Genomic DNA, 22,350 nt, shown 5'->3' with positions numbered 1-22,350 from the left:
AAACCATGGTTATTAGGACCAGGAAATGCTTGTTTGTCCACTTCAGCCGCATAGAAGGATATGAACGCCAAGTTGTTGATGGTTTAGTCTCTTGCAGGTTGGTTTCATCATGGTTCATGTTGATGGCCAGTTGGATGAAGTCCAACTGTCACTGGTGGTGTAGCTTCATGTGGTCAGGTTCTGATAGTTTTGTGACACACCATCATCGCAAATGCACGGATCAAGTTCTTTATGGTACAGCCACAGCCTCTTACCCAGGCTTAGGTTCTGAAATCAGTGTTTACGGCAAAAATTGCATGTGGTAAAAATGGTTGTTTTAGGGGCCCTGTTGTGCAGATGTGTCCGTAGAATCACACCCAGCACTGAAAGGTGCCCACTCTCTAAGGGCACCAGAACTAAGGAAGACCTCCTGGCGGCTGAACATCAGATGCACGTCTCCCTCCCATACTCACTCAGGGTGTGTGCTCATTCAGTGGAGAGCGCTAAGAAGTCGGCACTGTTTAAGTTATTTTTTTCCTTGTAAACCTTTTTTTGCCAAGCTCATATATTCTTGTACATTAAATTTTCATGAGATGAAATGCCACTGTGTATCTTTCAGATACTGTCAACCTCTTAGAATAGTGTAGCCATTAAATGCCAAGATTAAATATACTTAAGAATAATTACTTGTTTGATTTTGTAAGGAAACATGACCTTGTCCTCAAGGTTCTGGAAAATGGATGCTTGCCCCCAGGATCATTAAAAGGTTGTCTTTCAGCAATAAGCTCGATTTCTCTGAATTCAGTGACTGACTAGATTCAGGCCACCTGACCCAGTTCACAAGAAACTTTGGCCAAATTTTCTGTGGTTGTTGGCCTTTAAGGCCAGAATGGTTTCCCAGTTTTAAGAGAGAAATCTGTTACTCCAGTAACCAGCAGTGTAAATAGTAAGAGCAAATAAGGGTGTCTGCACCCTCACAAACAAATTGAGGTCTGCCCCTAGCCAGCTTGAAACTACAGTTTCAAGCTCCTGAAAACTACATCTGCAGTAATTGTTATATTAGTTTATAAATAACTTGCTTTTTACCCAGATATTATGATATATTCACCAGAAAATTTTGGAAATGAGAATGCTGGATTATTTGCCATTTTCTGTCTCTCTTCATGCTATACTCAGAAGTTGGTTTGTATCTGAAAAAAAGTGTGGTCTAGCATTACCAGCTTTAATTGAACTTGTGGGGAGCTAGCTTGGTTTCTGGGCTATCTCAGACATTGGTATTTCCCTTTGTTGGTTCCCCTGAGAAAAAAGTGTCATATCCAGTTGTGGTGTCCGCACTTTCATTTGTGGTGGTGCAGTTGCTGCTGCTGGCAATACCACCACCACAACAACCTTTTACTTAGACCGAAAATGAGATTAACACTTCTGTGTCTCAGTAACTAGGAACACTATGTACTTTATGTATTTTTACTTCCTTCTGAAGCTAGAGATTGTACAGCGGCTTCAGGTATAATCTAATACTAAATTAGACCTAACCAGGCCATACTTAGACCAGGACCCCTAGGAAGACACCTGTTTCTCCCTAACTGGAGAGGCTTCGCAATTTTTTTTTAAGATGGAAACAAAGAATATCCTCATGTCATTATCCACCAAGAGTCTTCTTGCAAATAGATCCGAGTTTTCCAATTACCTCTAAAGCCTAAGTTATAAATCGTTCATACTGTCCAGAGAGGCCAGTTCACTGGAGCCATGGAAATACCCTCCACCATTTATCTCTTTAGTCCCACGTGCAAAAATTTGTTTTTACATAGCATTGTGGGAGAGCATTTCCGGTTAGCTTCCTTGAATGCTGCTACTGCTTACATGCCAACTTCTGAGCAGTCATTGAACCTGTTTCTAGCTTCCCAAGCCAGCAGTGATTCTGGGAACATGGAAAATAGAAGGCGTCCAAGGTTACTGGGTCCTGATCAACCAACTATTAATCTGCTATTCCTCCTACAGTTCCTTTCAAGGCATGCACTGCTCCTAAGTATTATTAATAAGTTAGACTAGACAGAAGCTTCAGATAGGCTCTTTGTGTTGGATTGTTTATAAATAAAGCCTAGAACCTTTGGAATTTTCCTTACAAGGTGCTATATCAACTCTGAGCATAATATTTGCCTTATATAAAACATCTCTACAAAGGCAATATTAAACAAACCACCCTTTTGGGAATTTCAAGACTTGAATCTAAATGCTTTATGATGCAAATTAGGTAGGTAGGTAGGTGGTGCATTGTGTACATGACTCCAGAAGACTTCTTTTTTAAAACTCTCTATTAAAGGTAGTGGAGTGCAGTTCACTATTAGGCACAGAATTCGAGTCACTTTGAAAGTATAATAAACAAATGAAATTTGAGGTGATAAAAATTGGAGTTGACCATAGACACAAAATATGTGTCCTTCAGGCAGCTTTATATGTTAGTATTTCACTTTGGGAGATGTTTGTTGGAGAAGTTCTTTCCTCGTCAACTACTTTTTTGGAACTTTTCTTGCCACTTCCAGCATTTCTACCTTGGTAAAAGATCCCATTTAGAGCTTACACAGATATGCAGAATAAGTTTCAAATGCAGAATTGCAGAGGTGCTAGTTAACAGTGATGACCCTATTTGCTCACATGGGTAAGATCATAGTTTAAATTGTCTTTTTTTGTAGTAATCCTTTGAAGCTCATTCTGCAGTATCAGAAGGATTTTCATCTTCTTTTTGTTTCTTCCTCTTACCTATAGTTAGAGTCTTATGATCAGTCATAATAATACTTGACCAATTTGATTTTTAGATGTCTTCACATCTCTTCTTTGCTTATTCTACAGAAAGTTTCATTTTTATTAAATTATCATAATGCAAATTGTGGAAGATGCTGCTGACACAACCATTTGCAGCTGTGGTGGATTTTGTCTTTTTAGCAAATTTCGGATCAGACCTTTACTGAGTTAAAAAAAAAAATCCAACTTTTAACCATGTATTCCTTTCTTTAAATTTTAGGAAGGAACCCAATATATAAAATAAAAGTAGAGCTACTATAGTTGAACTGGGGGGAGGCACGTCTGAAGTCCCACCGGTGGCCGCCACCAAAGTAGTCCAGTGGGTGTGCTGATCACCACATACCAAGAAGCAGGGGTGTGGTGTAGCTCCAGGTCATTCACTCAGCCAGCAGAAAATGTGGATTTTGCAAGGCATTGTTATACGATATGTAGTAGCCCAAAGACTGCTGTGTGGGGGGGAGCTTCTACACACCTAGGATTTTTCTTTTAAAGTCATACAAAAGGGTTTAGCAACTATAAACCTGAGAAGAAGAAAACCAAGAAGAAGAAGAGAAGTGGAAAACCAAGGCTAGAGTATGGGTAAGTTTTATGAAATGAAACAGTACTTACATGAGATGAAACTTACATGAGATGAAAATAACAGTAGATGTACTGCTGAAAGACCGGGGTGGCCTCAGTTATCATCTCATGTGCTCGTTAAACAGCTTAAACTATGCCACTAACCCAAGGAACATGAAATGGCAGTAGAGGGTGATTAACCCAGAAATCCTGGAGTCCCTCCAGATCATGGGCCATCAGTACCACATTAACTGAGCTGAAAGTCTGCACATAGTGAGAGAATAGTCAAGTGTCTGTGGTATTGCAAATAGATGTCAAATAATTGCAAGCTGTGAGGTCAGAAAGTTGGCATTAAGGATTCATGAAGCCCAGAGTTGGGTGTTGTGGTTGAGGTGCAAATTGTTTTGAAATGGCACCTTCAAAAAGGTGACGCTGCCTTGTAGTGGTAACTCTGTTTAAGTGAAAAAATTTAATGATGTGTAGGCTTCTGAGGTAGGCAGAAAAAGGAGGCATACTCTGGTTAGCAACTGGAACCGCAGTGAAAAAGCACACATTTTTCTGTATGCAGAGATGTGAAAAGGATGTGAAAACAAAGACCAGCTGCTCCGTGGCTCCTTCATTGATTCATTCCTTTCCTTATGATTGTATGTATTCCCTTATAATTATGTGTCTGTGTCCTATAGTCGATTTTACTCTTATTTTTGTACTTTTTAACATGCTATATGTAGGACTAATTAACAAAGTCTTAAATTATGTTTTTATACTTCTAAATGAATAGCCATGATTTTGAGGCTAAATAAAATTGTGCTGATATTTCATATTTGACTTTCCTAAGTTTTATATTCAAATCCCATTTATTTCACTTTACATTGAGAAATATTTCATAGCATGAAAGCCTGAAACCATTAGCTTTGCTTTAAAGGTACGAGCTTGTAACATGTCCTGATGATGATGATGATGGTAACGTTACCAGACTTGGTTATATCCATCCAGTTGGACAAGGATTTTTGCCTTTTCTTTTTGTGTCTGGTCTGCATTACACCAAGTTGTTAGTTACTGCTTTTAACTGACTCAAAGGATATGATACTCAACTGTGGTGACCTCTTTGTAGTGTGGGATTACACTGCGTAGCTGTTCCCCAGAATTTCACATGGGCTGCCTCGTTTTCATCCTTCAGGTGTTTCGAATGTCACCTCCATGCAGAGGTATTTCCTGACCACCGTCTGTATGGGGATATCCTGGTCCCGTCGTTCATGTTTGTCAGAGTGTTGGCCCTCTCTGCAGGTGTACTTTGGTTTGTGCTATTCTCTCTTTCTCCCACACTTATACAAGCTCTTTGCCACCAAGAACTTGTTTACCAGTTACTTTATGCCTAGAACAGTACCGAACATAGCGAGTGCTTAATAGGTATTTCTTGACTGACTGATTTTTGGTCTCTTTATTTAATCTCAACTTTTGGATTACATTTGTATATGAATTTTTTCCTGTTCTTTTGCAGTTTTTCAGAAACCTTGGAATTGGCAGATGACATGGCCATCGATATTCCCCATATTTGGTTGTACCTTGCTGAACTGGTGACGCCCGTGCTAAAAGAAGGCGGAATCTCCATGAGAGAACTTATCATGTATGTTGCGCTTGTTTCTTTTGAGGTCTATCAAGTTAAACTGACGCAGAAACTCACCAGCTGGCTTTTTAGCATAGTGCTGTTCCCTTGGTGCCTTTGGAGACTGTTGGATGCAGCCTGTGACTCTTTAAGACTTCTAATTTTAGTATAAAAATGTTACATTATACTAGGTCTTCACTGAAGAAATGATGGGGATATGGTAGCCTCGTGGTCAGTGGACGTTAGCAGTGATTATAGATATGGCTCCAGAATCACGTAACTGGGAGGTGATTGCTCCTGGAAACTTAATGTTAACCTGAATTTTATGTCTGTCATTGCTCCAGTGTTATGAGAAGTGACATTTCCACATAATAGCTTGTCAGACTGTGACACCTGCAGAGTACGTGCTCAGATTGTAATAAAAGGAACATGGGTGTCAGGCATTACTAGATTTGGGCATAAATGGGAAATCATTGCTACATTGTATAGACTAGTATTTCACAAACATTTTAAAGCGTTAGTATTTCCCCAGAAACTGTTCATATAGTCAAACTCTGCACAGTATTGTGTCCTTGTTGTTTGAGATTCACAAAGTGTATTATAGCACATTCAAGATGATGAGAATCCTGTAGTAAAACAAAAGAAATAAAAAGTATTAGCTTTGTTTAATTCAGCATTGCCTCACTTAATTGACTGTAGAATCCTTTTTTTAAGGAATAATTACTTATACCCTGTAGCATACAGTTTGGGAAATACTGATTTAGACTGTGAAAAAATTGGTCCCTCTCGGTTTAATCCATATTCTTTAAAAAAAGTTTCCTTTCTTAAAAACACCTAGTAAATAAGCTTCACAACTTCTGTTACATAAGGTTCTTCTCTCTTTTCGCCTTAAAGTGAGGTTTATGTAAATAAACAGATTATTAAGTGAGACATCAAAGCAGTTAAAGAAAAAGGTAAAAACCAGGAATTCTAAAGTCCATTTCCAGCTTCTCCATGAAGTATAAAATGAACCTGAAGTCTCTGAACTATTTCTGCTGAAAATTATGTAGAGTTTGTACTGGATTTAGCTTGCCCAGTATTATTTAGGTTGCACAGTATCGTTTTCTTTGGCGCATGTTCTAGAACAGGTAATTTGTTCAGAGGTACTTAATCACTACTCCTATCTTTTACAGAGAATTTAGCAAACCTTTACTTCCTGTTGGAAGAGCTGGGGTCTTGCTGTCTGAAATATTGCACCTTCTATGCAAACAAATGGTGAGTGTTGGAAACTGAGTGTCAGACTCAACAGCATATTACAAAGGGCAGTGATTTTGATCTTACTTTTTTTATGAATAGCTTAGGTATCACTGTATAAGTAATCGTTTCCTTTTATTATTTGGAAAATAGAGTGAGATCTCTGTTTCAACCTAGTTTCTTCCAGAGGTGTGTTTGTCCTTCTGTTTACTAGTATCTCAGGAAAGAACTACCTAATCTCAACTAGATTTAGTATAATTCTAAAGAATCTCAAGATATGTTTTATTTGTGGCTAGTAATTCTATCTTCCCTTGAAACAAAATAGCTACATTATTTATACTTTCTAATAGATTTCAATGAAAATTCCTCTGTTTTCAGAGAAAAGTGGGATTTATAAAATGATTAGTTTTATTATTTCTGGATCATGGGCTAGGTAATCTGACTAAAATAGGTGGTAAAAATGATTCTGCAGGATTGTGAATTTCTATTCTCAAAGTTAAATTTATTTTAGATTAATAAATACGCATGATTGTCTGCAAGGCTCTATGCTAGGATCTAAGTCTACAAATATGACTAAACTTCCAAAGAATGTATGGACCGGAGAGTGAGACAGATGAGTCTAAACCAATAGTTTCAAAAGAGTGTGTGTCAGTGCTGTATTAGAGGTCTAAGAGGTTTGCTTTAGGAAAGTGGGGGAGCATCACAAAGGTAATGTAACACCTGGGGTGAAAGGTAGCAGAAGAAAACAACTCACGCATGAAAATTCTGGAGTGATTTCTGACTTACTCAAATCAGAGCCAAACATACTGAGATGATAAATTTCATTGTTTTATAGGCATTGATTTAAAAAAGTTCAACATTTTATTTCTCCCTTGAAATCTACAGAAGACCTTCTGTATCACATTTTTGTAATCGTTATTCGAAGATAGGTGTACTAAGTAGCCTGGTCTCTAGTTCTCATTGATTATCTATTTGTTATTAATACTCTTTGCTTGCTGGCACTAAAGTTTTTAATTGAACCCTAATTTGTAGATCCAAAATTCCCTCCTCCCCTCCACCTACTTGACTTTACTCCTTATTTAAAACTCAAATTCTGGGGTGGCCGAATGGCTCAGTTGGTTAGAGCACGAGCTCTGAACAACAGGATTGCCGTTCGATTCCCACATGGACCAGTGAGCTGCGCCTCCCGCAACTAAGATTGAACACAGCACCACTTTGAGCTGGCAGCCGGATGGCTCAGTTGGTTGGAGCGCGAGCTCTTAACAACAAAGTTGGCGGTTCAATTCCTGCATGGGATGATGGGCTGCGCCTCCGGCAACTAAGATTGAAAATGGCGACTGGACTTGGAGCTGAGCTGCACCCTCCACAACTAGATTAAGGGACAACGACTTGACTTGGGGCTGATGGGCCCTGGAGAAACACACTGTTCCCAATAAAGTCCTGGAAATACACACTGTTCCCCTTCCCCAACAAAATATTTTAAAAAACAAACAACAACAACAAAAAAATAGCTCAAATTCTTATTAACTTTTATTTATAAAAACTGAAACGACATTCTCATATCGCATAAATTCTGCAGTGAGACAGTCTTAAGTTCAAATCCTGGTTCTACCAAGTTATCAGCTCTGCCTTGACAAGCTACTCTATGAAGTAATTAATACATATTCCTTAGATGACAGCTGCAACCTCACAGCCGGACATTTTACATTATCACTGTGACTTCATTCAAGCAGTGGACTTGCACCTCCTCAGTTTCAGCTGACTGCAGCTCTCCTCTATTTCCTGGGTTCAGCCTTGTGCTTCTTGCCCTTGAAATACTTCTCCTTCCTGGTTCAGGAACAACAGCTCCCTTAGTCACACTCATGTTGGGCAGCACACTTGTGATCTACAAAGAGGGTTCCAGTGAGGCTTGTTGAAGGGCTTTCATGGCAGATGCAGATGGCACTAGCTAGGGAAAGAGACGATGTGGAATTTGTAAACTCTGTGCATTGGACTCTTTTTTAGGTGATAATATTCATAAATCCGAAATACCAGCTTGTAGACCCACACATTAGTCATCCAGTAAAAGAAATTATTCAGCCTTAACCAACTGTGCTTCAGTCATTCACCACGTTATTTACCTATATTCAGGCAGCACGGTTTGAATGCTAGGTGTCCTAAGAAATTAACTTCAGATCAGCAAGGCAAACTTTTGGGTTTTGTTTTTTACCCCGGTCTTAACAGTTCTGCATTCTTGACTTCTTTTTTTTTTTGCCAATGTAAATATAAATGGATTTGTCTTATCTCTGTTTTAGAGCCATAAGAAAGTGGGAGCCTTATGGAGGGAGGCTGACCTCAGCTGGAAAGACTTTTTACCAGAAGGGGAAGATGTACATAATTTTCTCTTGGAGCAGGTGAGTAAGAACAAGGCTTAATATCTTCTTGTTTGATAGTACATGTTTTCAATCTATGGCTGGCAATGTGTATGTGTGGAGGTTCAACTTAGTGTATACACAGGTTTTCGACTGCACAGGTGGTCAGCACCCATAATTCCCATGTTGTTCAACTGTCAACTGTAATTGGTCTCTTTCATAAAGGATGTGAAGATAATTCCATTAATATTTCAGTCATTAAAATTAGATCAAAATAGGAGTCATAGTCAAGATGTCATTTTTAAGGCCATGTTTTAAGTCCACTCCAACGATGCATTCATGAGATGATAGATTTAAAAAAAAGAAAATCTAAAAGACTTAGTCACACTTAGACAACACGCTGTATGTCTCTATGAACTGGAAATTAAATCAATAAATAAAGCAGGGGTAATAGGGCTACAACTACAGGTTTTCTCAGCTCTGGTCTGAAGGTGGAAACAACCAGAAGTTATTTCTGGGGGGTAATGAGCAGTAGAATGCCCCTTACAAAGTCAAGGACTGGAGGACAGGCTTACTGCATGAAACCATAGATAAATCCCACAGATAAATAAGTGGTAGGAAGTCGACACAGTCTTCAGCCAGAACCTTTGGGAGGCTGTCTACTGACTTAGTAACTGGATCCAGAAATCCACAACAAGGCAGAAGACCCAGCAGTCGGTGTAATCATGTCAATAGAATGCTAACCTAAGAATTCCGAGGGATCAGATAGAGGTAACCGTAAAACGATTAGACTGGGAAGAGTGTGACAAGAGAAAGAAAACAAAAAACACCCTCTCAAGTCAAAATCCTAAAACGTAGGAGTAAAATCAAAGCTAACATAGCCAACAAAATCAGCAGTAAGGAGGAAAAAAAAAAAAATCACTCTTAGGTAAAAGGAAAATCTGAAAATGACTTTAAAGTAAGTATTGTGCTGGATAAAAACATTGTATTAGGTTACTATGGATACTGTGGACTTCAGCTTCCTTTTGGTTGTAGTCTAGTTACACTGGGAAACACTCCTGCCACAACAATAAGAACCTATATAAAGCATAATTTATCTTTCATGGCTAGGCTCATAGAAAGTGAAAGAAATTTCCAAGGAGTAAAAAGAATAAGGGGAAAAACTAGCCAAAGATGAAATGTAAAGGGCGTGTTCCCCAATGCCATTGTAAGTGCTGCCAGACATCTTGGAAGAGGTTGAAATGGTCCCAGTCCTGGATCCAAGAAGCAAATCAAAATGCCTTTGCAAAAACATCCTCAACTTAGGTCACCTTATTTTCTACAAATTGACGTTACCTAAATGTATGAGTTAACACTTAGAATTCATTTAACATAAAATGAAACAACCATGAATGAGAGTAAACACTAGATTTAGATCCCAAAGACTTGAGATAATGGAATTACACTATGTAAAAAAATGAGCAAACAAGATGAAACTAGTAAAAATGACCAGATTTTTTTTTTAAAAAGAAGAAACTTGATAGAATTCTAAGAGATGTTACAAGATATAGGGGATAGAATGAGAATATCTAATGTGTCTAATTGGAGTCCCAGAAGGGAAAATGGAATGAAGGTCAAAGAGGCAATAGTTGAGAGTCTATGGCTGACACTTTTCCAAAACCGATGAAATATATGAATCTATATAGAAAGCACATGTAAACCACAGAGAATAATTACATGTTAGTGAAACTGCATAATATCAAAGACAAAAGATTTTAAAGCAGCTAGAAACGAAAAGCACATGACCTACACAGGAAAAACAGGCTTTGCAATAACAGCAGTGAAAGCCAGATGATGGTGGAATAATCTCAGTGTGCTGAGAAAATACCAGTTAATCTAGAATTGTTTCTCCAACTAAAACTAACCTTTAAGAATGAGGGCAATAAATATTTAGAAACTCATTAACACACTTCTAAATAACCCAGGAGTCAAACAAGAAATCATAAAAGGCAGTAAAAAATACTGAATGAAAATATACCATATGGAGTCCTCGAAGAGAAGGGAGGAAAAAAAATTTGAAGAAATAACGGCTGAAACCTTCCCAAATTTGATCAGAAATATGAATCTACACATCCAGGAATTACATTGAGTTCCAAACAGGGTAAACTCAAAGAGATTCACATCAAGATATATTATGAAACTGTTGAGAGACAAAGGAAAAAAACCTTGAAAGCAGCAAGAGAGGCCATGTACAAAGAATCTTCGGTAAGATAAACAGCTCATTTCTCCTCAGAAACCCTGGAGGTTAGAAGACACTGGGATGATATATTTAAATGCTAAAATTTGAAAACTGTCAACCAAGAATCCTATATCTGGCAAAATTTCCTTTAAAAATGAAGAAATTAAGATATCCTCATATTTAAAACCTAAATAAGTTTGTTGCCAGTAGACCTGCCCAACAAGAAATGCTCAAATGAGTCCTTCAGGCTGAAACAAGAGGACATTAGACAGTAACTCAAAGCCATGTGAAGAAATAGAGATCACTGGTAAGGGAACTAACTACAGAGTAAATGTAAAAGCAAGTATTCTATTTTTGGTTTGTAGCTCCTCTTTTTCTTTCCTATATGATTTGAAAGGCAAATAAATCCATAAAAATAATAATTACAATATGTGTTAATGGGCTCACAGTGCGTAAAGATGTACTGTATGAAAATAACGACATAAAGATGGTTTCTCATATAATTTCCACAGGACCCAGCAATTCCACTTCTAGGTCTATATCCAAGAGAAATATAGCGCCCTGGTTTGAAATCAAATAAACCTGGGTTCAGATTCCAGTTTTCTACCACTTAATGTCATTTTAAGAAAACTACTTAATTTCTCTAAGCTTCAGATTCCTCACCTATGAAATGTTAATAAAACCTACATTGTAGAATTTGTATGGGGGTTAAATGAGATAATGTTTAAGAAACACTGAGCACAGAGGGGTACTCAGTAAATTTGGATGATTTTTGTTAATTAAAAGTTTCAAAAAGCAATTAGAAAAATGAGGTTCCAGAAAACTTGGCCTTTCCGTATCCTGACTTTGGACTCTCTTCTAAAGTGGATGGCATAATGCTCTTTTCCTGGGAACCCTAGGAACATTCTGCAAGAGGTAGTGATGAAGTAATCCATAAATCGGAAGCCCAACCTTCTAGTTCCAAGAAATAAGATAACTTATGAGAAACAAATGTCCCTTTCCAGTGGCCAATATAAATTTTACTGCTTACCACTGACTACCTTTCACAGTGTTAAAGGTTTTCATTTTCACAGTTTTATGTCGTATTTTATTAATGAGCACTGTACTTCATGTTTATTTTGTTGTTGTTAATTGCTCTCAGACTTAAATTATTTCTGTAGATTTGGGATAGCTTAAATATGTGTTCCATGTAATTGTTCTTACATCTGAGAGTGTTAGAATAAATCTGGAGAATGTTTCAAGGTTATGAAAAATCAGTTACCTGTTCTTAAAAGAACTTAAGGGCACCCTCTTGTTCTGTGTGTGTATTGAAGTGTGGGGTAGGGTATTTATCAACATTGAGTAAGCAGAATTGCGATATTGAATCGTGTTCCTAAAACTTGACGTGAAAATTTTATTTTAGAAATGCTACATATTTGGTAAAGACAATCAAAACAGTAGGATGAAAATTGTTTTTCAGAGAATTCGAGGTAATTGTTTCTTTGTGGATCCAAGGAGGATATAGGAAATGTCAGAGTTTTTTTAAAGTATTAGAGAAAAACTTAAAACGTTAATAATCTTTAATATTTTGATTTTTACATAGTAAAATTTATAAAGCAAAGCACACCTACATACCTCAATATCTTATACCCTTGAAAATTATTGATAATTTTGATTCTTGATTTTTTTTTTTTCTATCCATCTAGAGAGTTAAAACAATTATACCTCATTTGTCTCACACTTGGATTCAGAATGCTCAGGAGGTGTTTAAAGGACTTAACAAAACCAAAACTGCCGAGTTTTGACAGCTGCTCTGTGGTTGAATATTGAAATTAAACCATAGGCTGCAGAAAAGGAGTTAAATTGTTCCCTAGCTAGTACTCCTGCCCTGCCTTAGAGCTATGTCACAGCCTAGAGCAAGACTGAAGCTCGGAATGATTTGCAGGTAGGCATAGCCAGAGAGAGAATTCTCAAGGTTTTGTTTGCTTGGTTGTTTTTAAGGAGAATCAGAAATACGCCGTATCAAAATTTGGAGAAATACTCAGAACAATAATGGAATGAGAATCTTTCTGAACTATACATATAAAGTGGCTTCTGGTGATTCCTTTGAACCCATGTAAAACAGAAGATATAGTTGATGGCTTTGCTTTCCTCTCTGGGTGAAAATAATATTGAGTTATATTAATATGTTTAACGTTTTATGTTTCAGAAGTTGGACTTTATAGAGTCTGACAGTTCCTGTTCCTCCGAAGCACTTTCAAAGAAAGAACTCTCTGCTGACGAGCTATATAAGCGACTCGAGAAACTCATTATTGAGGACAAAGCAAATGATGAACAGATCTTTGACTGGGTAGAGGTATAACGACTATGTCACCTTCCCTGATGCAAGAAAGATTCTTGAGGGATCTCCTGAATGCACACATTTACCCTTTCCCTTCATGGGAGTTTTTTAATTTAAATGGAGTTCATTTTCATTCTTAACATGTATGTGTATTTGAAGCTCTAAGGCTGTTTTTCTATTTTTATAAGATTCATAGTCTTTTGTAAAGTCAAGTAAAAATATTCAGAACATAAGCCATTTTTCTGGGTCTCATTAGGTTAGGATGTACCCTACATTTTACCATTCAAAAATTTACGTTTCTTTCTTTGTGTTCTCTCACATTTTAAATACTATCCTAGATGAAATTAATAAACTATATGTAGTTATTATGAAATGTATTGGCTTACATTTTTATAACACCCCCTTCTGAAAATTTTATACCTTATTTATCTCGTGGACTCTGTTGATCATGTCTGTTTTCAATCTGTTACTGTGTTCCTTTCAATAGTAATTCTTGCTTATGTAGGTGTGTTTTATTTGTGCACCTTCTCCATGGGATCACATAATCCAAGTTGAAAGAAAGCTGTGGAGGGCTAATCTAGTCCTCTCCCTCTTGGATTAAATCCTTTTTTGTAGTCCTTCTAATAGATTATTCTTTTCTCTAACCACTCCAAGCATTGAGAAATAATGAAGCTTTGATAATTTGGTGTTTCACTTATTTTCATGCCTGTACAAGATAAGTCTGTCATCTCACCTAGTTGGGTATCTTTTCACTAATTGTAATAATTTGTCATTGTATTCCTGTCTCCCTCTTAGGTTCTTTCATTCTTTCTCCACATCTTGCTGTCCAGACCGTGGTCTGATTACTTGTATCCAAACGTAACCTGGACTTTTCAGCATCTCTCAAAAAGTGACATGTGCAAACTGAGCATGATCACCAGGTGTGGTCCATCAGAGTTAGATGGTGCTATTGCATTTTTTGTTTTGGATTCTGCTTTGGCGGCTCCCCACCCTGAACTCAAATTGCTCTTTCAGTCCTGTAGTGCCCATTCTTTTAGGTTCTGCAGTTTAGCCGTCTCTTTCATCCTAAACTTACGCAATTGGTTTTTTAACCAAAATGGGGTTTTTAAAATTTACTTCGGTTTATGTTCATCTTCTTAAATTAGACACATTTTTTAGTCTGTCAGAACATTTTAGATTCTGACTTGGTCATAAATTTGCTTGCCATCTTTTTCACTTTGTATTCTCCTTTCATTTTGCTAATAAGCCAATGGTGTCCTCATCCAGGTTCTGGGTAAAATGTGAATAGAGCAGGGCAAAGGACAGAGCAGCAGACTGTCAGGACCAGACTGCACCCCCACCTCCATGGATACTTTCAGCTGTTAACCTATATTTTATTTCACATCATTCTACTGTCTAGTTCTCCTTTTGATCTTGTCCACAAGGGGATATCCATCATGAGATAATTTGTCAGTTGCCTTACTGAAGTCCAGAGGAGTTGTGCTTATATCCAGCTGAGCTACCCTAAACTAATCAAATCAGAAAAGGAAAGGTTAGTTTAGCATGACTTGTTTTTCATGTCCTTTTTTAGCCCTCTTAGCATAACCATCTCTTTCCTCGCTAAGACTTGTAACTCAATTCATGTTATAGTTTGTGGTAGAATTTAGCATAGAATCAGCATCAAGCTTGCTGGTATGTTATTGACACAAAATACCTTCTTCTCTGTTTTAGGTCAGTGTTTGTGTATTTAACATCATTCTCTTTCTCCATGACTTTTCATAGATCATCTTTGAGCAATTTGGTCTTTTATTTTTGCATGTATTGCAAAATGGTGCTGTTATTACTTCTTCCTCCATGTTGGGCTTCATTTCTTTATATCAATATTTATTCTACCTATTCCAGACCAACAATGATTCTCCTTAAAGAGAAGACAAAGAGTAACTTTTAGTGAATGTAAAATTATGCCTAATAAAGATGACTTTAACAAAAAGAGTAAGAATACAAAACGTGGTGGTAGCTGAGCTCCCAATGCATATCGATGTTTGTTGCTCTGTGGCTTAGACCAGTATTCTGTAAATCTGATTTTGCTTCTCTATCCCAATTAGCAGACCCATGTCCTGTTCTTACCCACTTTTGTTACCATATTTGCTTAATCTCTGTACTTCAGTGTTCTTGACACTTTTCTTCAGGCCTTTTCTGCTCTTGACTATTAGAATTACAATATTCAGCTTTATTTGGTAGGAGAAAATATGCAATTTGTTTCTTTAAAACAGAAGAAATAGTTAAATGGTTTAGAAGCGGTATTTATTACCTACTTACATTTAGCTTATTTGTTTCTTTTTCTCATACTCTGCTTAAAATCTAATCCTTTGGGGATTTCAAATGATAGTGTTTGAAATAGCTCGGTTTCACCTGTGTGTCAAGTATTGTTGAGCCAAAAAGTAATGGTGTTTTAATTCTCTCATTTATTCTTTAAAAATAATTGTTCAGACTTTGAAGAAGTAATTTCTGGGGCCAGACCAGCCTAGCCAGCTTCAGCCTCAATAAAGTATTTTTTGAAGAGGTATAAACCAGCAACAATTTCTAACACATAAATCATCATGAAATGTTTTATGTGTTGCTCTTGACCCACTCTATCTCCAGCCTTAGTTGTCAGCAGTGGGACTGCATGTTTCTGTTCTGTGGGGAAAGATTGGGAATGAAACCTCTTCCTGGAACAGTCCTCTGTGTTCGGCTGTGCTGGTATCCTACAGAACTGGCCATCTGACTTATTAACCACTCTCGATTCTGCTCTCAAGAAACTACCAGTTCCTCCCAAGTGATATCTGGAGTTAGATATTCAATCAAGAGAGAGTTCTTAGTTAATCTGTGTCAGTTCTAAAACTCGTAAACATTAAACCAATCTCTAAATATCTTTGAAAGTCTTAGCTTTCTAACACAGAAGTTCATAATGACATCTTTAATTTTTTCCTGGCCAGTCATTTTAAGGCTGACCCTTTCAGAGGAAAATACTGTGTGCACTGCTATTAAAAGAAGCTGAAACAAGTCATTAGTTCTGTTCACAGGCATAAGGAACATAAACTTTGGAAAGAATTTGAAACACCTGCCTAGAAAATGTCTTCTTTAGTTTGTCGCTTCCTTTTGCTACTCATGTGGTTTAGGGCAGTGTTTCTTTTCCTTTTTTATTTATTTTTTTCCTAAATTTATTGGGGCGACATAGATTAATAAAATTGTATAGGTTTCAAGCCTACAGTTCTGTAATACCATCTGTATATTGCATTGTGTGTTCACCACCCTAAGTCAAATCTTCCGTCACCATATATTCGACCCCCAGGACTGTTTTATAGCAAGAAGGTATTAAGAGAAGTAAGATCTTAAGAGAAATAAACTGAAAAAATAAATTTGAAGCCCATTTACTAAACATATCTTTAAGTACTTTTTTTTTTTTTTGCCATCCTTAGAAAAGAGTAATGATTTTTCTCACCACCACCTGGAGGATTTGTTAGAGGCAATGCTTGAGATTAATCTCTAATTCAACATTAACATTCAGATGAAAAGCAGTATTAATTATATAAATGTCTAACCACTATGCTGTATACCTGAAACTAATATAAAATAATATTGAATGTCAACTATAATTTAAAAAATGATAGTCACAGGAATATGTAGTACAGCATAGGGAATATACTCAATAATATTCTAATAACTATGTATAGTGTCAGGTGAACTTATTAGGGTTTATTTCTCAGGTATATAAATGTCTAATCACTATGTTGTTTTGTACACCTGAAACTAATAAAAAAAAAAAGATGAAAAGTAGTCTTAGAATATCTAAAAATAGTTGCACACGACTGACAAAAGTAGTCTTTAAAATGCACTGTGGTTGTGGTATAGTTCTTTCAAATTTATAGATTTGAATAGATCACCTTAATATGAGTTATTTATTGAGGAAGAGAAATGTTTTTAAATCGTTGCACTTCCAAATGTACATAGACTGTATAAATGAATGAACAAAGGATAGGCAGCAATAACCTCCTTGAAAACTAAATACTGCTACTTAGGATATTTTTAGAAAAAAACTCGCAGTAGCCTAAGTATTTTCCAGCGAATCAGAAGATTAATTTTTCAAGAAAGTTGACTGTGACCCCATCTGCCCTTAGTGCCAAATGAGACCTAGTTTAGAAGAAATCATTTCTCTGGTGTGCGAGGGTACCTTTAACTGTTCCATTTCCTTTTGATATCAGGCTAACCTAGATGAAAGCCAGATGAGTTCACCTACATTCCTTAGAGCTTTAATGACAGCCGTTTGTAAAGCAGCTATTATAGGTAAGTAACATTTCTGAAAGCAAAACTTAGCATCTGAAATCCTTACTATGTCAAGTACTGATGACATGGGCCTGAGTTTATATTGTCTTCAGAACTTGCTGCACATAGCTCAGTTTCTGTGCAAATTGGTGCCATTTCTGTCTCCAATGCTTGCCTGTCTCTAGCAGGCTTTGAATAGCTCTGCTTGCAGGGAGCCCAGATCTGAGCAGCTGCTGCTTGCCTCGGGTGATTCTATACTCTGTTGCATGATGAGATTTCTCTACTTCACATTAAAATACGCGAATTTCCTTTTCATCTCAAACATTCAAAGCCACCTCCTTCTTCCATTCAAGAGTTATTATGAATGGGTTGAATATTCTTAACCTAATATCCATGAAGTACTAATCTCAACAGGAAAGCCATTTTATGTAAATACATATGTGAAGAAAAAAAATACCAATTGTTTCTCCTGCTGTATGTTGACTTTATATGATAAGACAATTTCATTGACTGTTGATGAATTACATAAATGGATAGGATTAGGATTGCTAGAAACCCTAAATATTCCAAGCTGCATATACTGTTTAACAATGTTTAATGAGATCATTAACTTAGCCTCAAATAGAAATCCACATTTCTCTCACTGAAATAGGAGGAAAAAAATCCATCAGCTCAAAAGTTGTTCAACATTTCAGGTCTCTCTTTACCATTTTTCGAAGATAGCTTCAGAATTATAATCGAAGATTTTCTGTCAGATGCATGTTTTTTCACTGTTAGTTCTTTAATGAGGTAAACAAGCTACTTAAAAAGTCTTCATAAAAAATGTTAAAATCATTTCCGTTATCTATGGAACCATAAGTCTTTGGGGCTTTAAAATCAAAATTGGAAAATTTAAAAGCTGCTTTTAGAAACAAGATTTTGTCCTTAGTGCAAGCTTACTTAAAACCTTATGCTTCTTGGCACTGAAGACACTTTCCTCAGCACCTTTTTATTGTGCCTTTCTCCTAAAAGGCCAAGATCAGAGGTGGTGTTTGCCACTATTGGTTAGTCCTCATCTTCCTGTAATAATAAAACGGTTCTAATTCTTTTACCCTTCTGAAAAGATTTGCATGAACTATCAATTTAATTTCCTTTTGAATGTTTCTTTTGTAGTTTGGAATGTCATAAAACTGTACCTGTTTCATTATGATTAAAGATAAAGAATTGGGTATGCTACTCTTGAAGGAACCCAGCACTCAAAATACATCCCCCTCTCCACGATTTTTTATTATTTCAGAGTGTCCCAGTAAGAATTTCAGAACATTTGAATTTCAAAATCTTTGCCTTGTACCCTCTGGCTTCCTCTTTCCTTGTAGTCATATGTGTCTTAATGACTCAGAAATTGAAACTGGCTCTGTGTATTCTTAAATGTGATGCTGAGTTCTGTCACCTCTAGCCGACTGTTCTACCTTCCGATTGGACACTGCTGTTATCAAGCAGAGAGTGCCGATCTTACTCAAGTACCTAGACTCGGATACAGAGAAGGAACTGCAAGCACTTTATGCACTACAAGCATCAATAGTAAAACTTGATCAACCTGCCAGTAAGTTGACCTCTTGCTACAATTAACCCAACCAATGTGAGTGAGATTTATCCAGGCCTGGGCTTCAGAGATGGTTTGATGGGTTTGAACAGTGGATAATAGAACAATCATTGGCAACAAAAACTCAGATAACCAACAACTTTTTAATAAGCCTGAACTTCTTATGGACTTGACTTTTATGAGAACATGTTAACAAGTACACTGGTTTATATTGGATATTGAATCCTCATTCTAGGGCAGGTCTGTCTAATAAAACTTTCTGCGGTGATGGAAATATGTCTGTACCATGCAGTGTGGCAACCAGAGCCATACATGTCAATTGAGCACTTGAATGTAGCTGTTGTGCCTAAGGAACTGAATTTTAAATTTAATTTAAATGTAAATAGCCACTATGGTTAGTGGCGCTAACCTATTGGACAATGCAGATCTATTACATCTCAGTATTAGCATATGTGATATGTAACTTTTCACCTTTTTTGACACAGGTCTTAATGAAAGAGAACGATAATCTTCAGGCACCCAACAGAGACATTGAGGCATTTTAGACTAGTTTTCAGTTAAGGGTTATGATTCATTCTGGCTAACCAGACAAAGAAGGTAACCTGAACATCTAAGTCTTATGATGCTGCTAAATTAACTGAATGGTATGAAATCTTGAAAATCCAGTTGAAACTTGTGAAAGTGGATATTGCCTGGCTATTTTAGAGGTACCGTGTTTCCCCAAAAATAAGACCTAGCCAGACAATCAGTTCTAATGCGTCTTTTGGAGCAAAAATTAATATAAGAGTTGGTCTTATTTTACTATAATATAATATAACATAATATAATACCGGGTATAATATAATATAATGTAATATAATGTAATACTGGGTCTTACATGAATTTTTGCTCCAAAAGACACATTAGAGCTGATTGTCTGGCTAGGTCTTATTTTCAGGGAAACACGGTAGCGCTGAAGTAGTTCTTTTTCAGAATGTTCCTTCTTTGCTAGTGCTGATGAATCCCTCTGGGAGATAAAGGAAAAGATTGAAACAAATAATCCTCAGGGTATGACTGAAGATATATCTAAGTCTGAATCAGAGAATTAATTTCCTTGGTTTTCTCTCTCTGGAGACTTTTGAAAGGTCATTTAACATGGCTTCCTTTTTCTAATAGGATGAGGACACTAACTTTTCAAGAGATGGTTAAGTAGTTGTGTAAAATTGATGCTGTGCGCTCAGCCAGTCAAATTAAAGTATCTCCCATAATTATCAGCTTCAATGATCCCTTGTAAGATGTTTAATTCTAGACTTAACACCAACATAATCATGTTCCCTTGCTTCTATTTCCCCATAGACCAACTGGTGATTTCCATATTTGCTTGACTAATAAAATTGCAAACATAAATCTAAAGAAAAATTGTAATATGGTTCATTCTTAACCTAATATTTATACACAATTGTTGTTTATTCCACTGCCTCCATCCATTAAATGGTCAACAAGCTGACTCAATGAATTCTAAGAGTCCATAATGAAGGAATTGTTTTAAAAAAGAATATATAAGACCCTCTATTGGGGTTTAATATGTCTACTAACTTTCTCCCTTTTTTGAACGATAATATAAACTAAATTTCCATTGTGAGATCCAAACAAAATGAAAATTGCCCAGATCATCTGGGCATTGAAAACAACAAATGACCGTTGTTTCACTGGTTAAAATCCAGATGAAATAGTTTTTACCCATGTTTTCCATATAAAATATTACTCTTTTCATTTTGAAAACAATATTAGAAATGGGGAAAGTACATCCTGCCTTTTCTTCCCAAAATTTGTAAAAATAATATATTTTTATTGTAAAATTTCAAATAATAGAGAAGTGTATAAAGAAGAAAGTTTAAAAAAATTATTCTTGTATTTAATTTTTAAAGTGTTTAGGTTGAGAACTGCATAATGTCAAACAGCTCAGTAATACCAGAAAATAGTTCAAATTGATCAAATTAACAAAAACAAGAAACAATTTAGACTATTTAAATCTTCTTTTCCTGTTGTCTAGACAAATTGTTTTGCTATTATACTATCAAGAGGGAGTAAACGAGTAATAAGTCGTTATGGATGCTATTCTCTAGGGGAATTCATGTGTATTCATTCATTGCCTGGAAATATAATCTTTCTAGCTATAGTGCCCCCAAAACTGATGGTTCACTCTCACTGCCTTACAGATTTGCTACGGATGTTTTTTGATTGCCTATATGACGAAGAGGTAATCTCCGAGGATGCCTTCTACAAATGGGAAAGCAGCAAGGACCCCGCGGAGCAGAATGGGAAGGGTGTGGCACTCAAATCTGTCACGGCATTCTTCACGTGGCTTCGTGAAGCAGAAGAGGAATCTGAGGATAACTAAAACGTCAAATATACAAAAAGAAACAAAAGAAACAATTTAAGTATTTTTTTAAAAAGTTTCACGTCTTCGCCAATCACAGTGCAGCAAGGCCAATTCTCGCAGAAACCCCCACGTGTGCACGAGTGGGAGAGGGGAAAGAGAAAAACAGGTGATCATGGAGGAAAAAGGTACTGGAAAAAAGTAAACTTCAAACCTGAGGGCGGGAGCACTAAAACCAAAATACATGTATTATTTATAGAAAATATTTTCTGTTTTAATCTTTTCTTTGTAAACGAGGACTCATACTTTAAAAAAAAAAAAACACACCTGTTTAGCAAAAAAAAAAAAAAAAAAGAGTTGAGAACTTTTAATTTATTTTAAGGACTGCAAATGCCAGTGTAATTTTTTAATTTGCAGTTTCTGTAAACAACTTGTATAATAGAAAAGCAGAGAAATAAATTTCCCTCCCCTTCAGATGCACCTCACGTTTGTTTTAAAGCATAGTAGTTAGTCCAGATTTAAGAAGGTTTGGGGTAAACAAGGTAAGAAAGATTTTTCTTTTCTTTGTTTTTCTTTCTTTTTTTTTTTTTTTTTTTGTTTTGTTGACATCAAATCTTTCTGCCTGCCTCTCAGCTTGCTTCAGAAAATAAAAAAATCACAATAGTAATCAAAACATACATAACCTTGGAACAGAAGGAAATGCTGTGGACCAGAGAACTCCAAGAATTGTTTAAAAAAAAAAGTGCTACCCTGGAAAAAGTACTCTTAATACTTTTGAAATCTTTAGAGCAACTTTAAGGCTTGTAAATACATAGAACAAATATTTAAAAAAAAAAAAAAAAAAAAGAAATTGACTCAATACTATTTCTTTTCACTTTCAAAATATAAAGAACAAAATAAAGACAAACATTGCAAGTTTAAAAGAAAGTAAAGTGACTTCTCCTTTTGACAGCTGCTACATGTGTGCCCATCTCTGGGAGGTGCTATTTGTTGTATAATCCAAATCATTGTGGGGGAGAGAGAGAGAGAGAGAGAGTGTATGTGGATGTGTGTGTGACTACAGT

At 36.4% G+C, this 22,350-nt stretch overlaps 1 protein-coding gene across 24 annotated transcripts in view; it reads left to right on the top strand.

The window, feature by feature from the left end:
* The window catches only part of EIF4G3 (eukaryotic translation initiation factor 4 gamma 3), a 283,104-nt gene extending 261,496 nt beyond the window's left edge, over positions 1-21,608 (top strand). For all 24 annotated transcript variants that reach the window (XM_033113798.1, XM_033113794.1, XM_033113792.1 and 21 more), the window contains 7 exons: positions 4,835-4,960; positions 6,112-6,193; positions 8,467-8,565; positions 12,930-13,076; positions 17,285-17,366; positions 18,781-18,927; positions 21,126-21,608. In XM_033113798.1, coding sequence (XP_032969689.1) covers positions 4,835-4,960; positions 6,112-6,193; positions 8,467-8,565; positions 12,930-13,076; positions 17,285-17,366; positions 18,781-18,927; positions 21,126-21,307 — 865 coding nt within the window. In that variant the 3' untranslated portion in view covers positions 21,308-21,608. The remainder of the gene's footprint in view (positions 1-4,834; positions 4,961-6,111; positions 6,194-8,466; positions 8,566-12,929; positions 13,077-17,284; positions 17,367-18,780; positions 18,928-21,125) is intronic.
* Positions 21,609-22,350: the final 742 nt, after the last annotated feature.

This window comes from Rhinolophus ferrumequinum, chromosome 9 (genome assembly GCF_004115265.2).
Source record: "Rhinolophus ferrumequinum isolate MPI-CBG mRhiFer1 chromosome 9, mRhiFer1_v1.p, whole genome shotgun sequence".
Taxonomy (NCBI): Eukaryota; Metazoa; Chordata; class Mammalia; order Chiroptera; family Rhinolophidae; genus Rhinolophus; species Rhinolophus ferrumequinum.
The sequence above is the reverse complement of the archived record's forward strand: the minus strand, read 5'-3'. Positions and strand labels throughout refer to the sequence as shown.